The sequence below is a fragment of the Electrona antarctica genome (assembly GCF_951216825.1).
Source record: "Electrona antarctica genome assembly, chromosome: 23".
NCBI lineage: Eukaryota > Metazoa > Chordata > Actinopteri > Myctophiformes > Myctophidae > Electrona > Electrona antarctica.
Genome location: NC_136804.1, coordinates 11847445 through 11862106, shown reverse-complemented (window position 1 = coordinate 11862106; position 14662 = coordinate 11847445). Strand labels below are relative to the sequence as shown.

The window sequence follows — 14662 nt, the reverse complement described above, 5'->3', positions numbered from 1 at the left end:
GTGTTAAAGTGGTTGGTCTCAAGGACCCTACTTTGAGAACCTTTGTCACTGTACAGCACTTTGTAACAATGTTTTGAAAGGTGCTTTATAAATAAAATGTACTTACTTACACATGAAGTCACATGAGAAGCCACATTGTAGATGAGATGTAGTGTTACTTTATGACCAGTAGGTGGTGCTCTTAATGCTATTTTCAGAGTTACTGAGATTCTAACAGCCAATTATTATACCAAAACTGATGTTTTTTTCAATGCCATTTATTAACATTTTGAACACTGTGCACAACCAAATTATACCAAAGTCAACAGTGCACAACAAATTGTATTTTGTTTTATACAGATAAAACCCAATCAAAATGGATTTGATTCTGTTGAAGTGTTCCCATACAATTACATCATCTCATCATTGCATGTCTAAAAAAAGATACATGGGCCAATATGAATTACTATAAAAGTATCACAAACTGTCTATACTGAGATTACTATGCATTCAAGCATATAATTGGCCATAGGAATGCTATAATTGAACCTGGATAGGTCAATTAGGAAAGCTAATGTTTGTTTTGGGGGTCATGGGGGGGCACTGATGGGCGCAAGGTGTGAAAATGACAACCTAGTAGCTATAAAGTTATGTTTTATGGAAATGTACAACTGTCTGTTTTTGACCACCAGATATATGATCTATGTTAACCCATAGACTACTATACAGGCTGTGCCCCAGCCAATGACAGGGAAAGCAAGTTTTCTCAAACACTGCCTAATATGTGTACATAAACACCATGAGTATCATAATTATCTTGTCAAAAATGTAGTGCAAAACATATATTACAAAACAAACATCAGTTAGTTATATCAAAAATAGGGCATTTGTAATTATATCCCTCTGAACAAATGGAAATACAAAATAAGTTAATATACTTTTAAAGTTTTTGTTTTGAACACGCTGAGAAGAGACACACGACAGACACACACACACAGGAACAAATACACACGTGTCATTTCTGGAGCATAAAACCTCACTGAATGTCTACAAAATAATCTCTGCATGTTCGAGATTCACCGACAAGTAAAATTACCCACCATAATCCGGTTTATTAGGCTGAACTGAAAAGAAATCCGCTGTTAATGTATCTATTTGTAACTCTGAGTGTACAAATCAAACTCAAATGGACTCTTGCGGGGGAAAAGATTGCTCGGTTTCAGTTTGACTTTAGATCCTATTGTTCTTTTTTCTTTACTTATTCATGTGATTTGTCCAATAACTTCTTTTTGACAAATCACTTGAATGAGGTAGATGTTAATCCAGATTATGGCTATTTATCCAAATAACTCTAAAGAAATTAACGTTTCCCTCCGCTTCTTGAGTAGGTAATGGCTCAGTACAAACGAATATCAAAAGTCACTCCAGTCTGCGTTGAACCGATTTTAGTGAGAGTGTTTACCATTAGATGGATTTGAAGACGAGGGTGTTTTTATGAGCTCTGTGACCCACCACAGTCAAAGAAGAACTTGTCGATGATGCATTGGTGTTTAACCACTTTAACCCTATAGCCTCCCTATTGTGGGCACATAAAGAAAAGACATTTTTACCATTGTCGTTCGACAAGTATATAGGGCTTAAGTGGTTAAATGGCGTAGTAATATTCCTCTTTGGTTCAAATCATCTCAGCTGCCATAAAGGGTAATTTAAAACGAGTGACACCCACACACACACACACACACACACACACACAGGCAAACGCACCACACTGATATACGTACATGTAAATATGTACAACACACATGCGTCCCATCCATACTACTGCACAGCGGTAGAAACATGACACATTTCACCTCAGTGAAAACAACATAATATCCACTCCTTACAACTGTCAATGCTACATTCCCTTCATAGAGAAAAGAGGCGTGTTCAAAGTCCTACAGATTTGCAAAGAGAAAAGTAGAAGATGCTACATTGTTAAAACCCATCAAGCTGACAAAAATACACGCACATAAGGTAATCTCTGGTCTGTTAACCACAACAGCAAAATCCTAGATTTTTACAACCCACTATGCAAGTGATACAAAGCAAGATCGATAATAAAATACAGGTTAGGCACAAGGTATAATTTTTTGCTTTCTAAATGATCGTTTTGATTATTTCGGACAGAGAAGTCAATGGTTTAAGATGGAAGAAAGACAAAGTGGCAACGGTCTGGAGTGGATTGTCGCCCATAATGGGTACTCTTGCCTTGTCTAGCTGTTTTGTTTACCTAATGCATAATTTAAAGGCAATGGCACAGGTTTCAAGAATGACCTTATCTTCGTTTTATGCATTTGTTGTTTTTTGGCTTTCGTTTTGTTGCAATTTGTTACTTTTTTACGACCTAGGATCGCGAAAGGTAAATAAATAAACCTTTGTCAAAATTACATTATTAAGAATTTACTTTAGAAGTCCCTATTGTCCACTTAGAGGAAGCGGTTTATAATTTATGTAAAAAAAATGTCACATGAACCCTAAGAGAAAATAACAGCCAAGGCCTGCACCTGAGAATGAACCTTTCTAGACCTTGAGCCTAATCATGGTCATTCTCTGACAGAGTGCACTCAAATAATTTCACAGTATAATTGAACAAAACAAGTTTTAAAAACATTACAAGCTAGAAAAAATGTGTATAAACTATATATACAGAAACGGAATCCAAGCCTGGTGGACTTGGGAGAATGGTAGCTTCCATGTGCTGAGAAGAACAAAAACAAGGTATCTGTTGTTGTTGGAGGAGCTTTTAAGCCTGCGTTAATTGAGGTTTTGGACAGTCAGTACTTGCTACATACAGAGGATAGGAGACTTCGGTGGCTTTTGCAGAGGAGTTGTGTTGCCACTGAGTGGGTCAGTTCTCAGGTCTCCTCTATTGTCGAGAAGAGCCTTTATAATGTAGGAGCCTCCGCTTCTTCACCCTGAAGAAATCTGCAAAGGACCACAAGAGGGCAGGTGTTAGCGCAAAGAATTTCAAAACGGTTCCGACATTTTTCGAGAATGGCACAAAATGGAGAATCGTCAAGCTATTCGTTGTACCATTGAAACTGACTGACCTGTGATGTTGGCCTGCTTGCGTTTGATCGTCCTCTGAAGTCTGTAGCACCTCCTGGTGGCCAACTCCAGGTATTCGTCGCCCGACCCGGCTGAGCTGCTGCTGGACCCCGGGGAGCCCTCGTCGGATGAGGATGGCGCCGGCGACGCGGGTGACACGGACCGCCTTAGGACAGCCTTCCTGTCAAGGCCAACACCCACCACGGCCCTGTGTCTCACCGTGCAGCTGCGGAAGAACGCCGGCACGTCCTGGCAACGTAGCACCTCCCATTGCACGGCGGACCCCGGCGTGGGCCGGTCACCCTCGAAGTCGAAGCTCCAGCGCTTGGTGGCTACCTGACGCAGGGAGGAATGACCGTCGGCCATTAATATTGTCGAACAAATGATTGCAATTAACAATTCATTGTGTTTTTATGACTGGTACAAATATATATATATATATATATATATATATATATATATATATATATATATATATATATATAATTATAATAAATAATGCACTATATGGGCAAAACAGGCCATGACTTTAATAATTTTATACTTGTACACATAGAACGTTCAAACAAATGGATCCGCTATTTTTCAACTGATTAATTCATACAGATGGATGGAAACTAAATTATTGTGATAATCTCAAATAATAATGAGTCATTATGTAATAATCATGACAGGCCTTACCTCCACGTTTATGCTGAGCATCCTCTGGAAGTCCTGCTGGAGCTGCCGGTGGTCCACCGGGCCAAACAGGTTCCTCCGCACCGGACCCACCTTCAGGTTCAGGGCCTCGATGCCCCCCAGGTCGGCCAGCTCAGCCGTCAGACGGTCAGACGGTCTGACACCCGAAGCTGTTGATGTCGATGAAGAAGCCATCGCCATTTCCCTGTGTACACACACACACACACACACACACAAAGTTTAATCCACTGTCTGGTTCTCAAACATTGTCATGTCAAGGTCTTGCATATTGATATGTATTCGACGACCGACCCCCATTCTTTGGGATTTTTCTAAATCTTTCAAGTTGTGGAACCCCCTTAGGAACCGCTGGGGTCTTAAGGGGACTTTGAGAACCACTGGTTTAGTGTTAGTGTTGTTTAGGGCCTGCAGAGTTTCAATGAGGCGTGATCTCAGTTTTATGGGCGTGGATTATGTGTGCACACAAAGGCAAATTAAGTGCTTAAACGCCACACTTACTGTACACACATGCACCCAAACCCCTAAACGAGTAACCTCTAAATTTTTAAGCCTAACCTAACCCCAACCCGAGTCTTTTCCTAAGTGTAAAAAGCTTTATCTTGCAGGGACCAGGAACGTTTTCCCCACAATGACTATCTCAAATTCTACTATAGTTGCCGACACGTTTGGCCCACGGCATTTTGACCTCCTGTTCATTGGCGTTTTTATGTGATCAGATACATGTGTTCCCCGCCTAACACACTGAGTAATTACTACAGGGAATGACTAACAGAATAGAACGACACCAAATAAATCCCTGTCGGTATTCACCCATAGACCCTGCCCCGTGCACCCTGCAATGTGCACCCTGGTTTACAACCGGTCTGTTTTGAATTAACCCAAAATTCAATCGTGTGTGTGTGTGTGTGTGTGTGTGTGTGTGTGTGTGTGTGTGTGTGTGTGTGTGTGTGTGTGTGTGTGTGTGTGTGTGTGTGTGTGTGTGTGTGTGTGTGTGTGTGTGTGTGTGTGTGTGTGTGTGTGTGTGTGTGTGTGTGTGTGTGTGTGTGTGTGTGTGTTTGTTCTCTGCTCTCTAAGGAAGTAAGGTTGGGAACCACTGACTGACCCATTGAACCCCATCCTCCACCTGCTCTGGTGTCTGGCAACCAGAGGTCAAATGCAAAAGGTCAACTGTAGAAAGAGACCATAGCATGGAATGTTGGGCCAGTGTAAACCCATGCATGCCCACAGCCAATTGTTGATTATAAACACTTGTAAAAACGGCTGTATTTGCAAAGCCATTTGCAAAAGTAACAGTAATTTACTTGGCATCATGAAGTGTCATATTAGCTAAATAGACACCTAATTACGTTTGGCACCCTTTGGCTACCTAAATACTGTAATACCACCTAGCTAGCTCGTTTTAGAGCTGAATCCACTTTATTGAACAATTATTAACCTCACAGGAGTCTCCAAGAAGCAAAAAAAATGTCTTTGTATTTTTAAGTAAAAATCTTGCTTTTATTTTTTAACGAAGTTGCAATTGAAAGTTATGAATTCTCTTTTAATTCCATGTTTATCTTAACTAGAGATGTAGAATCCGAGTTCTACTAACCCACAGACAGATCTCTTTATGCTGTGTAGACTATAGTGGAGGTCCCCCGCCACCCTTATTGTTTGACTGGATAGCCTTCCCTTTTCTTGCCCTGCTGGCTGCTGTGTGAACCCTCACCAACGTCTACATTGCATAATGTTTTCCCCCCTTCCCATTTTGCCTCCTTGCGCTGCCGTTTCACCCGCCTGACCAACGGCCAGGGCTGTAAAGTAACTAACTCAAGTACTTTTGTTTGATATACTTCACTACATCTCAGAGGCGAATATTGTACTTTTTTGGAAACTTTAGTTACTTGATTATTACAACAACATACATTAACTACTTCAACCCTATAATACATTTTCAGCCATTTGAAAATAGCTTATCTACAAGCTCACGATGTGTCACATTTTCTAAAGATTTTTTTATTATACAGATTGTATACATTTGAAAACTTGTGAAATGGACAATTCTGCATAATGAGTACTTTACTACTTTCTACTTGTAGGTACTTTAATTAGATTGATGCCAATAAACTTTTGTATACGTTCACTGACTTCACTCAAGTACATTTAGAGTCCTGTACTATTACTCGTAACAGAGTACTTCTGCATTGCGGTATTGACACTTTTAATCAAGTAAAACATGTGAGTACTTTTCTCCACCACTGCCAACAGCGTCAGGCTGGCATCATGAATCTGCTCCAGTAAAAGGAAGGTGTGCCCAGACTGCCCACTGCCATGCAGAGCAGACAGTGAGTCACTAGTAACGGACTGTGAATGGCACTCATTATTCCATCACTTAACTAGCCGGATTTAATAAAAGCTCACACTTTCCTGCAACAGGCAGAGGGCAATGTGAGCAATAGCCTAAATGGGCTTTTTATTCATCATCACCAGGTATATAAGTTGTGTTGTGTGCCTAAACAGTGAACACCAAAACGGCCTATATGCTCCTTTTGAACAAGAGCAATATTTAAAAGGGCGACATTGGAGACTGTTCCTGCCTTTCGTTTGTGTTACAACAAGTAGGCTACTCACATTTTTCAATTGTAACTCCGAGTGTAATTCACACACTCGGAGTTACAAGTTGGTGAGGATTTGACCCGTATAAAGGGTCATTTGGACCCCTGGTGGACCCCGAACCTAATGTTGAGAACCATGCCGTTCTAGTGAAAGCTGTTTACGTGGAAAAGGTGGGCGCGGTCGGTGCTTTGTGCTGATCTACGCCCCCTAGCGGTGTCCCCGATACGACACTACTCGGGGGAGAAAAACACCTTCAACTCCACATGTTTTACTTTTTACAAAAAATGCAATATCTCCCTGTTTGTACTGTCGTAAAGTATGGAACAACGACTAAAACTGCATATAAAACACATTGAAATACATTGTATATCTCCAACACACAAGTGGTCCGACTCCAGTCCAAATGTGACCGTTTTACCGTTCACTGCATTGACTAATATCTGGGTCAATGAGATGCGAGTCATGCGACCCGTCTTGTCAAAAACCAGATGAGGAATTTACTACCAAAAGACAGATAAATAATCTTGGTTTCTGATTTAAAAATATATGCATTTTTAACCTCCCCAAAATCCAGGCTAATCGGCTGATGCATGGACTTTTCATGTCTTACAGGCACAATTACAACGAATAGCATTGAAATAGAATAATAATGTTTTAAAACGTCTCTTACCATTAGCGTCGGAAACACCAAATGTAGTACAGTCCTGAGGAAACGGTTGTTCAATTTTCTTTCGGCTACTTTGGCTTTTCTTCTGCTGCTTTCTGAGGAAAAAACAAGCACTTAGAGCTCCAAAAGAGACGATCCGTACTCGGTGACAGTCTGGAAAAACAATATCACACGTTGAAGTAGTAAGCGTAGGTTGTAGAGACACTACCCACCTAAAGCCGTCCCCCTTCTTCTATGCGATTTACACACACACAGCGTGTTTGTTATGGACCTGAAGGGGGTAGGAGGAGGAGGGGGGGGGGGGGTCCTACATCACGTGGTATCCATCAAAACAATCCCAATGTTCTTGGAATCGAGCCAGGGCGGTAAAACAACAACCTCTACTAGACACGTGAGTGAAGTCTTCTACCCCTTTCTCCATTTAAGGATCCCTGTCCTCAGTCCTGGTGCACAGCATTTTATTATGTGTCTTTAATTCTTGGGATCCCATTATCTACACTGTAAAATTGCGGTGCCAATGTTAATGTAACTCCCATGTGGTAATTAAATGGTTATACAGACCTGTAAAGGTGTGCATTTATTTTAGAGCCCTGGTAAATAATCAACATATATGCACTCCAAAAGAGCCCATGTCTGTCATAATAGGCCTAACTGATTAACTTTTGTTTAATTGCATTGTCATTAAAAAGTTGTGTTCATGAAGGAAGTACACTGAATTTCTGGGAATAGTGTTGAAATGCACCCATTAGTCATAAGGAATGCTCTTCTCAGTTCTCAGTTCTCATTTCTCAGTAGCATTGCATGCGACAGTGCCAGTGGTTCCTGGGATTTTTCCGCACACAGTAAAAATCCAGAGTGTCCTTTTAACTCAAAACGTAACCAAACGGAATGCTAAACCCCTTTGTAAAAATGGACCCGCCTGGTCCCCCTCCCATTCATACACTGAGTTAAATTGACACTGTTTTTTATTACAGTGCAGGGGCCCCCAGCCTGAGTGGAGAGGAAGAAGGAATCTTGCTCAGTGGTATAAAGTAAAGTGAGTACATTACTACATTTACTCAAGTACTGTACTTAAGTACACATTTGAGTTTTGGTTTTTTTAAACTTTACTGGTGTGTTTCCAATTTTCAATCTTTGACTGGCACCTCAGACTTCTACTCCACTACATCTCAGAGGCAATTTCTTTTACTCTTTTTTTTTTACTTTTTATTCATTATTTGACAAGGTTATAGTTTATTACATAGCATGTATTAACCACTTCAGCCTATGCATACTTAGGCTATTTGAAAATAGCCGATCTACAAGCTCACAATGCAACGTGTTGTGGGCTTGTAGATCTGCTATTTTCTAAACTTGTGAAATGAAGTGAGTACTTTTACTTTCAGTACTTAAGCACATTTGAATGTGAATACCTTTGTACTTTTACTCAATTTTGAATACCAAACTTGTATTTGTAACAGTCTTTATTCTACATGGTGGTATGGTATCAGTGTACCGGTGTACTTTTAAGAACAAAATGTGAGTACGTACTTCATCCACCACTGATTGCAGTGCAATGGGGGGCCCCCCAGCCTGTGCGGAGAGGAAGAAGGAATCTTGCTCAACTCAAACTGTGCCCCTTTTGAGTTCAGGCAGAAGTGGGTGAAGTCCCCCGAAGTGACCTACATTCCGATGCATGCATCACGTCACAGTCTTGGCACCCCTCCAACTGTCCGTATACGTTGCAGTGGGGGCGGAGGGGCCTATAGCTCACTTCAACCTATAGCTTCTCGGCTCTCTCTCGCTCAAAGTTTTTGGTGGGCAATTCATGTACAGAACATCCAGAGGCGAGGCTGAACATCCATCATGGGTCACCGGTGTCCTAACCTTAACCTTAAGAAAGGTTATTCTTACATAACGTTACTGAAGATTATATAACATAGGCCTACAGTATATGATGGCTTAACCTTATATTAACTTCTTTGACCTATTTAACTTTTTAGAGTGAATAAAATATGATTTTTACCAATCTGTATGGTAGAGTATGTTAATGCAGTAGCCTATAACTACAATTAGTGAGACATTGGTGTGATCGTGTGGTCTGGTGGAGTGGTGAGACAACTAGTGAGACATTGGTGTGGTCTGGTGGAGTGGTGAGACAACTAGTGAGACATTGGTGTGATCGTGTGGTCTGGTGGAGTGGTGGGACAACTAGTGAGACATTGGTGTGATCGTGTGGTCTGGTGGAGTGGTGGGACAACTAGTGAGACATTGGTGTGATCGTGTGGTCTGGTGGAGTGGTGGGACAACTAGTGAGACATTGGTGTGATCGTGTGGAGTGGTGGGACAATAGTGAGACATTGGTGTGATCGTGTGGTCTGGTGGAGTGGTGGGACAACTAGTGAGACATTGGTGTGATCGTGTGGAGTGGTGGGACAATAGTGAGACATTGGTGTGATCGTGTGGTCTGGTGGAGTGGTGGGACAACTAGTGAGACATTGGTGTGATCGTGTGGTCTGGTGGAGTGGTGGGACAACTAGTGAAACATTGGTGTGATCGTGTGGTCATGGGACAACTACTACTGGTCAACCGCTCTATTACAGTGTCTCAGTGGTAACTTGCTATATTCATATGGCATTAAAACAAACAAGCTCATCAAGCTGCATTGGTAATAAGGTGGACCCCGATGAAAAATCACTATGTGGATTGCTTCTGGACGGTGTCTAATGTTGCAATCTGTAAGTTGTACTTTGTGTACGCGGGATTCAAACCGTGGTCGTATTCTGTGTGAGAGACCAAAGTGTTTTGTTTTGTTTTATATTTCAAATAGCCAATCTACAAGCTCAAAACGTGTCGATGTAGATCGGATTTTCACAATTTCAGAAATGATTAGAAATGTCTACCGCTGATTCAAGATGGAACTCTCATTACTCCTATGAGTTCCAGGCAGCGCTACTTGTCAACCAGTAGGTGTGTTGATACATATTGATACATATTCTATATGTGATATTGTTTGTTTTATGTACTGTAACCTGTTATTCATTACAATAAATTCCGGATTGCAACTTCAATCATGATGAGACAGCTTGGCTTGTCAAACGAGTAGGCTGCATAACGAAAAACACCAACACTGGTGCATTGATGTATATATTTGTACATTTCTGTCTTATTGTGACTGCTCATCGGCGTTAAGTCTGTTGCGACAGGTGTTCTCAGTCTTGGGATCGTTGTGACATAAAGCTCTTTGGTTACAGGTTTGCTCCCGGCTTACTGATGGATGACTGACGCGTGACATCATGGTCACCTGAGAGGCCCCGTTTCGTTTGCAGAGCCAGCGCCAGCGCCCCTGGCCTGTGGAGGTGAATTCCAGGTAAACACGCTGGCGTTAACTGCTGTTTATATACATGGAATCAGCGACTGTGTACATCACATGTCCTTTGTCTGCACGTCCAACGTGCATGCACAAGGCCATTTGAGCCGAAGGTTACAAATCGTATTACGGGTTCATGGCGTGGACATGGTCACTATACAATTATGGGAAGTCCTTAATGTCTCTTAAATTACTCATTGACGCCCCATAATAATAATGGAGAAGGAACTCTCTGCTGTATATATATTTTCACAATGAATAAGCAACTACATGATGCTCATGTAGTGTGTACCGTACTGTAGTAGGCTTTTTTCTTCTTTGTTTTTACTAAATTGATTAGTCTGATCAACCTCTTAAAACTGTGTCATACTTGGATGTACAATGATGGCTCACAAAAAATGTTGCAACACGTGTCTATAGCTCAGCTATTTTCACTTTTTGAGTGGTGTAAACCACTCCTACAACTGGCTTTGTTAGTCTGTCTGTCTGTCTGTCTGTCTCAAAAAATGAGCACGGTTGCTATGGTCACCCAGTTCACACGGGTGTGATTTCATTACGTCAGACATTACGTCAGACCACAGCTGATCAGTCTATATAAGACCTTACACCACTCAGTTCACACGGGTGTGATTTTTTTATATATAGGTAGCCTAATCGTACATTAATTGTAATCGAGGCAAACGTTTCATATAATCTCTATTGATTTGAAGTCCTATCACCCAGCCGGCCCTATACTGTAGTTTATAGTCAATGGTCAAACCACAGAGACGAGGCGACTGTGTAGTGTTTGTGCACGAGTCTGACAATGACAGCCAGCTAGGGATTACGCTACTACTACTACTACTAATCTGAGTTCCCAGAAGTTCTCGCCAGTTCTCTGAGTAGGCTACTACTAATGACATCAGCACTGCGGAATGTGTCTGTTAAGAGGGCACTATTTTCACATGGGACATAAGTTAAGCACTTTCAACCCGGCATTCCTATTTTGGGCATGCCATTATAGGCGAACATTTTCGAACTCTATAAGTAGACCTAAAATGGTCTTTTGTTTCTAGTCATGAATTCGTTTTATTCAAATGAGAGCTGCCTCATTTTGCAATGGAACGTATTATATTACTTGTACTGGTGGTTGCTGTAATGGTTTTGGTTCATTGGAATGACCTGTCGTTGCATGATTATTACAATGCTGTGTTTTTGTGAGATGTTGCCCCGGGTCCTTAATCCCCTGCTAATCTGTGTGTCAAGAGGTCTGTACACATTGTGAAGTTTGAAGGGTCATCATCAACAAACAATAACGCCTCGCCAGTGTTTACAATCACCAGCCCGTCCTTATTGTTCAAGATCCTAATCCCTGTCCTGTGTGTGTGTGTGTGTGTGTGTGGGGGGGGGGGGGGGGCTGATTTAATTTATGTGTTTGTGTGTGTGTGTGTGTGTGTGTGTGTGTGTGTGTGTGTGTGTGTGTGTGTGTGTGTGTGGGTCTGTGGCTGTGTGTGTGTGTTTGGCTGTGTGCACACATTTATTCTGGCACACCCGAACCTTAATCCCAACATTTCGCGTTAATAAGCATGCCGTCATTACGCGTTGTGTGGTCATTAAGTCCATTGTCTCTATTCTACCACCCATGGCCTGTGAATACGCCCTTTCACCCAACAAAGAGCTGCGTGTCTCTACGAAGGTAGAGACGTTCTATCCAAACATGGCCATTTCGTTACACTTTGTAATAACATACCATTCTGACTGCGTATTACACTACTAATGATGTGGAACCTGTTATACAAGAATTACCACAGCGATCAGTTGTGGAGTGGTTCATTCCTAGCTGGCACTTACTTCACCCACATTACAAATACACCTCGTAACTGTAGGCAGATTTACTGTATATCAATGTGTTTTTGTGCTGGCATTTGAATGACATCTATTTCCATTCGTAGCTAAAACAGCCTCTGTTACATAATCTATCCCTTCTCGAGACTCCGGTCCAGGACAGGCTTCAGACGCGCCTCCTCAGGAGACGAGGCGGCTGTTGTGATTTAGCTGCATAAGCACATTGATAACCATGACATGATGATTGCCTACTACTGTAGAGGGACTCACTGTATGTACGATATGAAATGAGATGTAAGCGTGCTTCCTGCTTCCATTCTGTTCTTATCATGGTTTCCTTAATCTACTAGGGACGTCATAGATCTACTGTCCTACTGTATATATTACTCTGTGTGTGTGTAATAAACTTGAGAATGCAAGGTAACATATCACTGATGTGTTGTGTTTTCCGCGCCTGCGACTCGCAATGGATCTTCACCCACCACCCAAAGGGATTATATGTAGACTTCTAGATGCCTTAGAAATGGTCGCCCTTTTAAATCATTACAGCGGCGATCTGAACCCATTTGATTTGGCGTTAAGGAACCCGTTTCGACCACATGCCCTTGCTGAAGTCGACCCCAAGCAGGGTTCGAACCCACGGTCATCCGCACGGAAGGCATGTGCTCTAACCCAATGGTTCCCAAACATTCTAGCCCGTGACCCAAAAGAGAAATGTGATGTCTCTCTGAGACCCAAACTAGTGAAAATAGCACATCTACAAGCATGTAGATCGACTAATTTCACGACTTTTTAAACAAAAACAAAATGTAGGATCAAAAAATAAAGGGACCCTATATGTGAAATGCGACCCACAAATGGGTCCAGGCCCTTGGGAAGCAGTGCTCTAACCTCCAGGCCCTTGAGAAGCAGTGCTCTAACCTCCAGGCCCTTGAGAAGCAGTGCTCTAACGGTACCGATACACACAAATGGGTCCAGGCCCTTGGGAAGCAGTGCTCTAATGGGTCCAGGCCCTTGGGAAGCAGTACACCGATACACAAGGGCGGCTCTAGCCCTGTTCCATAATGAAACTGGTAAAGAGAGAGATGTTTAAGAAATGACATGTCATCAATGAATTGTCATGCACTGTTGTTTTTCATAATATGATGACAGCGAGATAAACACAGATTTTAAGGAGAAAGGAGAGAAACTGGGTCTCCTGCCGCAGATGCTGAATTTGTAACCACTGAGCTAATGGCTTGCTCAGGGCGGCTGTGGCTCAGGAGGTAGAGCAGGTCGTCCAATGATCCATGGGTCGGTGGTTCGAATCCTCCTGTCTACATGTTGAAGTGTGGGGCAAGACACTGAACCCCAAATTGCTCCCGATGTGCTGGTTGGTACCTTGCATGGCTTCCGCTGCAATCGGTGTATGAATGTGTGTGTGAATGGGTGAATGTAATGCACAATCTATGTAAAGCGCCTTGGATAAAGGCACTATATAAATGCACCATTTACCATTTACCATTTGCTCAGGGGAGAAATTGAATTTGGATCTTCAGGCGTTACCACATCATCAACCACCAGTCGTGTCAAACCAGAAATACAGCCATACATACCAATATAATAATGTACATTGTATGTTAATACATGGACAAAATAACAATACGGTGTAATACAAAAAAGTTACATAGTACAGAGTTAAGTACAGTATTGAGTAAATGAACTTGGTTACTTTCCCCCACTGCTTGTGGCAGACTGTAGGCTGTTTATGCAGACCATAAATGACTGACACACCAGAGCCAATTATGAGGATGAGGAGAGGAGAGGACAGGCATAGAGGCACCAGGCGGAAAACCAAAAAAAAAGCAGACGGATGAAAAGATATGTGGCAATTCTGAGCGAGAAATTGAACTCTAATTATGCTATTAGCCTACACCAAACAAAAATCAACTACAGCTGCCCTAGAGTACAAAATGAAAGGAAACAAATATGACAGCCTATACTGTATATTGATTTAGTTGTGCGTCTGTACCCCAGTGACACGTTGTCATGTTGTAGATCGGCTATTGTCAGCGCCATAGAGGTCAGCGTGTGCAAATGTGGAGTCAGATTTCTGGCCTGATGTTGATTATACATGAAGTAGAGATGGCCTCCAGCCCACTGTTTGCATTCTCCCTTGCTGTGTTGGTTTGTCGTAGAATTTGGGGAGGTCAGTTTTGCTCGTGTGTGTGTCTGTGTGTGCGTGCGTGCGTGCGTGCGTGCGTGCGTGCGTGCGTGCGTGCGTGCGTGCGTGTGATTGGGGTCAGAGTATATGAGGGGCGGGGGGGTGTGGTTTACATGGAGTAATAAAGATCAGTGAACCCAAAAATGGAGGCCACACACACACACACACATGTGCGCGCGCGCATACACAACACAGCACGCACGCACGCACGCACGCGCACACACACACACACACACGCACTAAATGGGCGGTGCTT

At 42.3% G+C, this 14662-nt stretch overlaps 1 protein-coding gene across 1 annotated transcript; it reads right to left on the bottom strand.

Moving 5' to 3' along the window:
- Positions 1 to 236: 236 nt before the first annotated feature.
- On the bottom strand, positions 237 to 7201 carry cdkn1d (cyclin-dependent kinase inhibitor 1D). Its single transcript, XM_079494412.1, has 4 exons — positions 7034 to 7201; positions 3751 to 3952; positions 3072 to 3405; positions 237 to 2946 (listed from the first exon to the last, which is right to left on the bottom strand). The coding sequence occupies exons 2-4, from the start codon at positions 3946 to 3948 to the stop codon at positions 2888 to 2890; spliced, it is 591 nt and encodes a 196-aa protein (XP_079350538.1). The 5' UTR covers positions 3949 to 3952; positions 7034 to 7201; the 3' UTR covers positions 237 to 2887.
- Between the last annotated feature and the right edge of the window lie 7461 nt (positions 7202 to 14662).

Excerpts from the sequence above, each read along its gene's own strand:
- cdkn1d (XM_079494412.1), bottom strand. The coding sequence starts at position 3,948 with ATGGCGATGGCTTCTTCATCGACATCAACAGCTTCGGGTGTCAGACCG. Across the intron at positions 3,406-3,750 it reads TGCTCAGCATAAACGTGGAG|GTAGCCACCAAGCGCTGGAG; the intron begins GTAAGGCCTGTC and ends TCCCTGCGTCAG. Across the intron at positions 2,947-3,071 it reads CAAGCAGGCCAACATCACAG|ATTTCTTCAGGGTGAAGAAG; the intron begins GTCAGTCAGTTT and ends GGTCCTTTGCAG.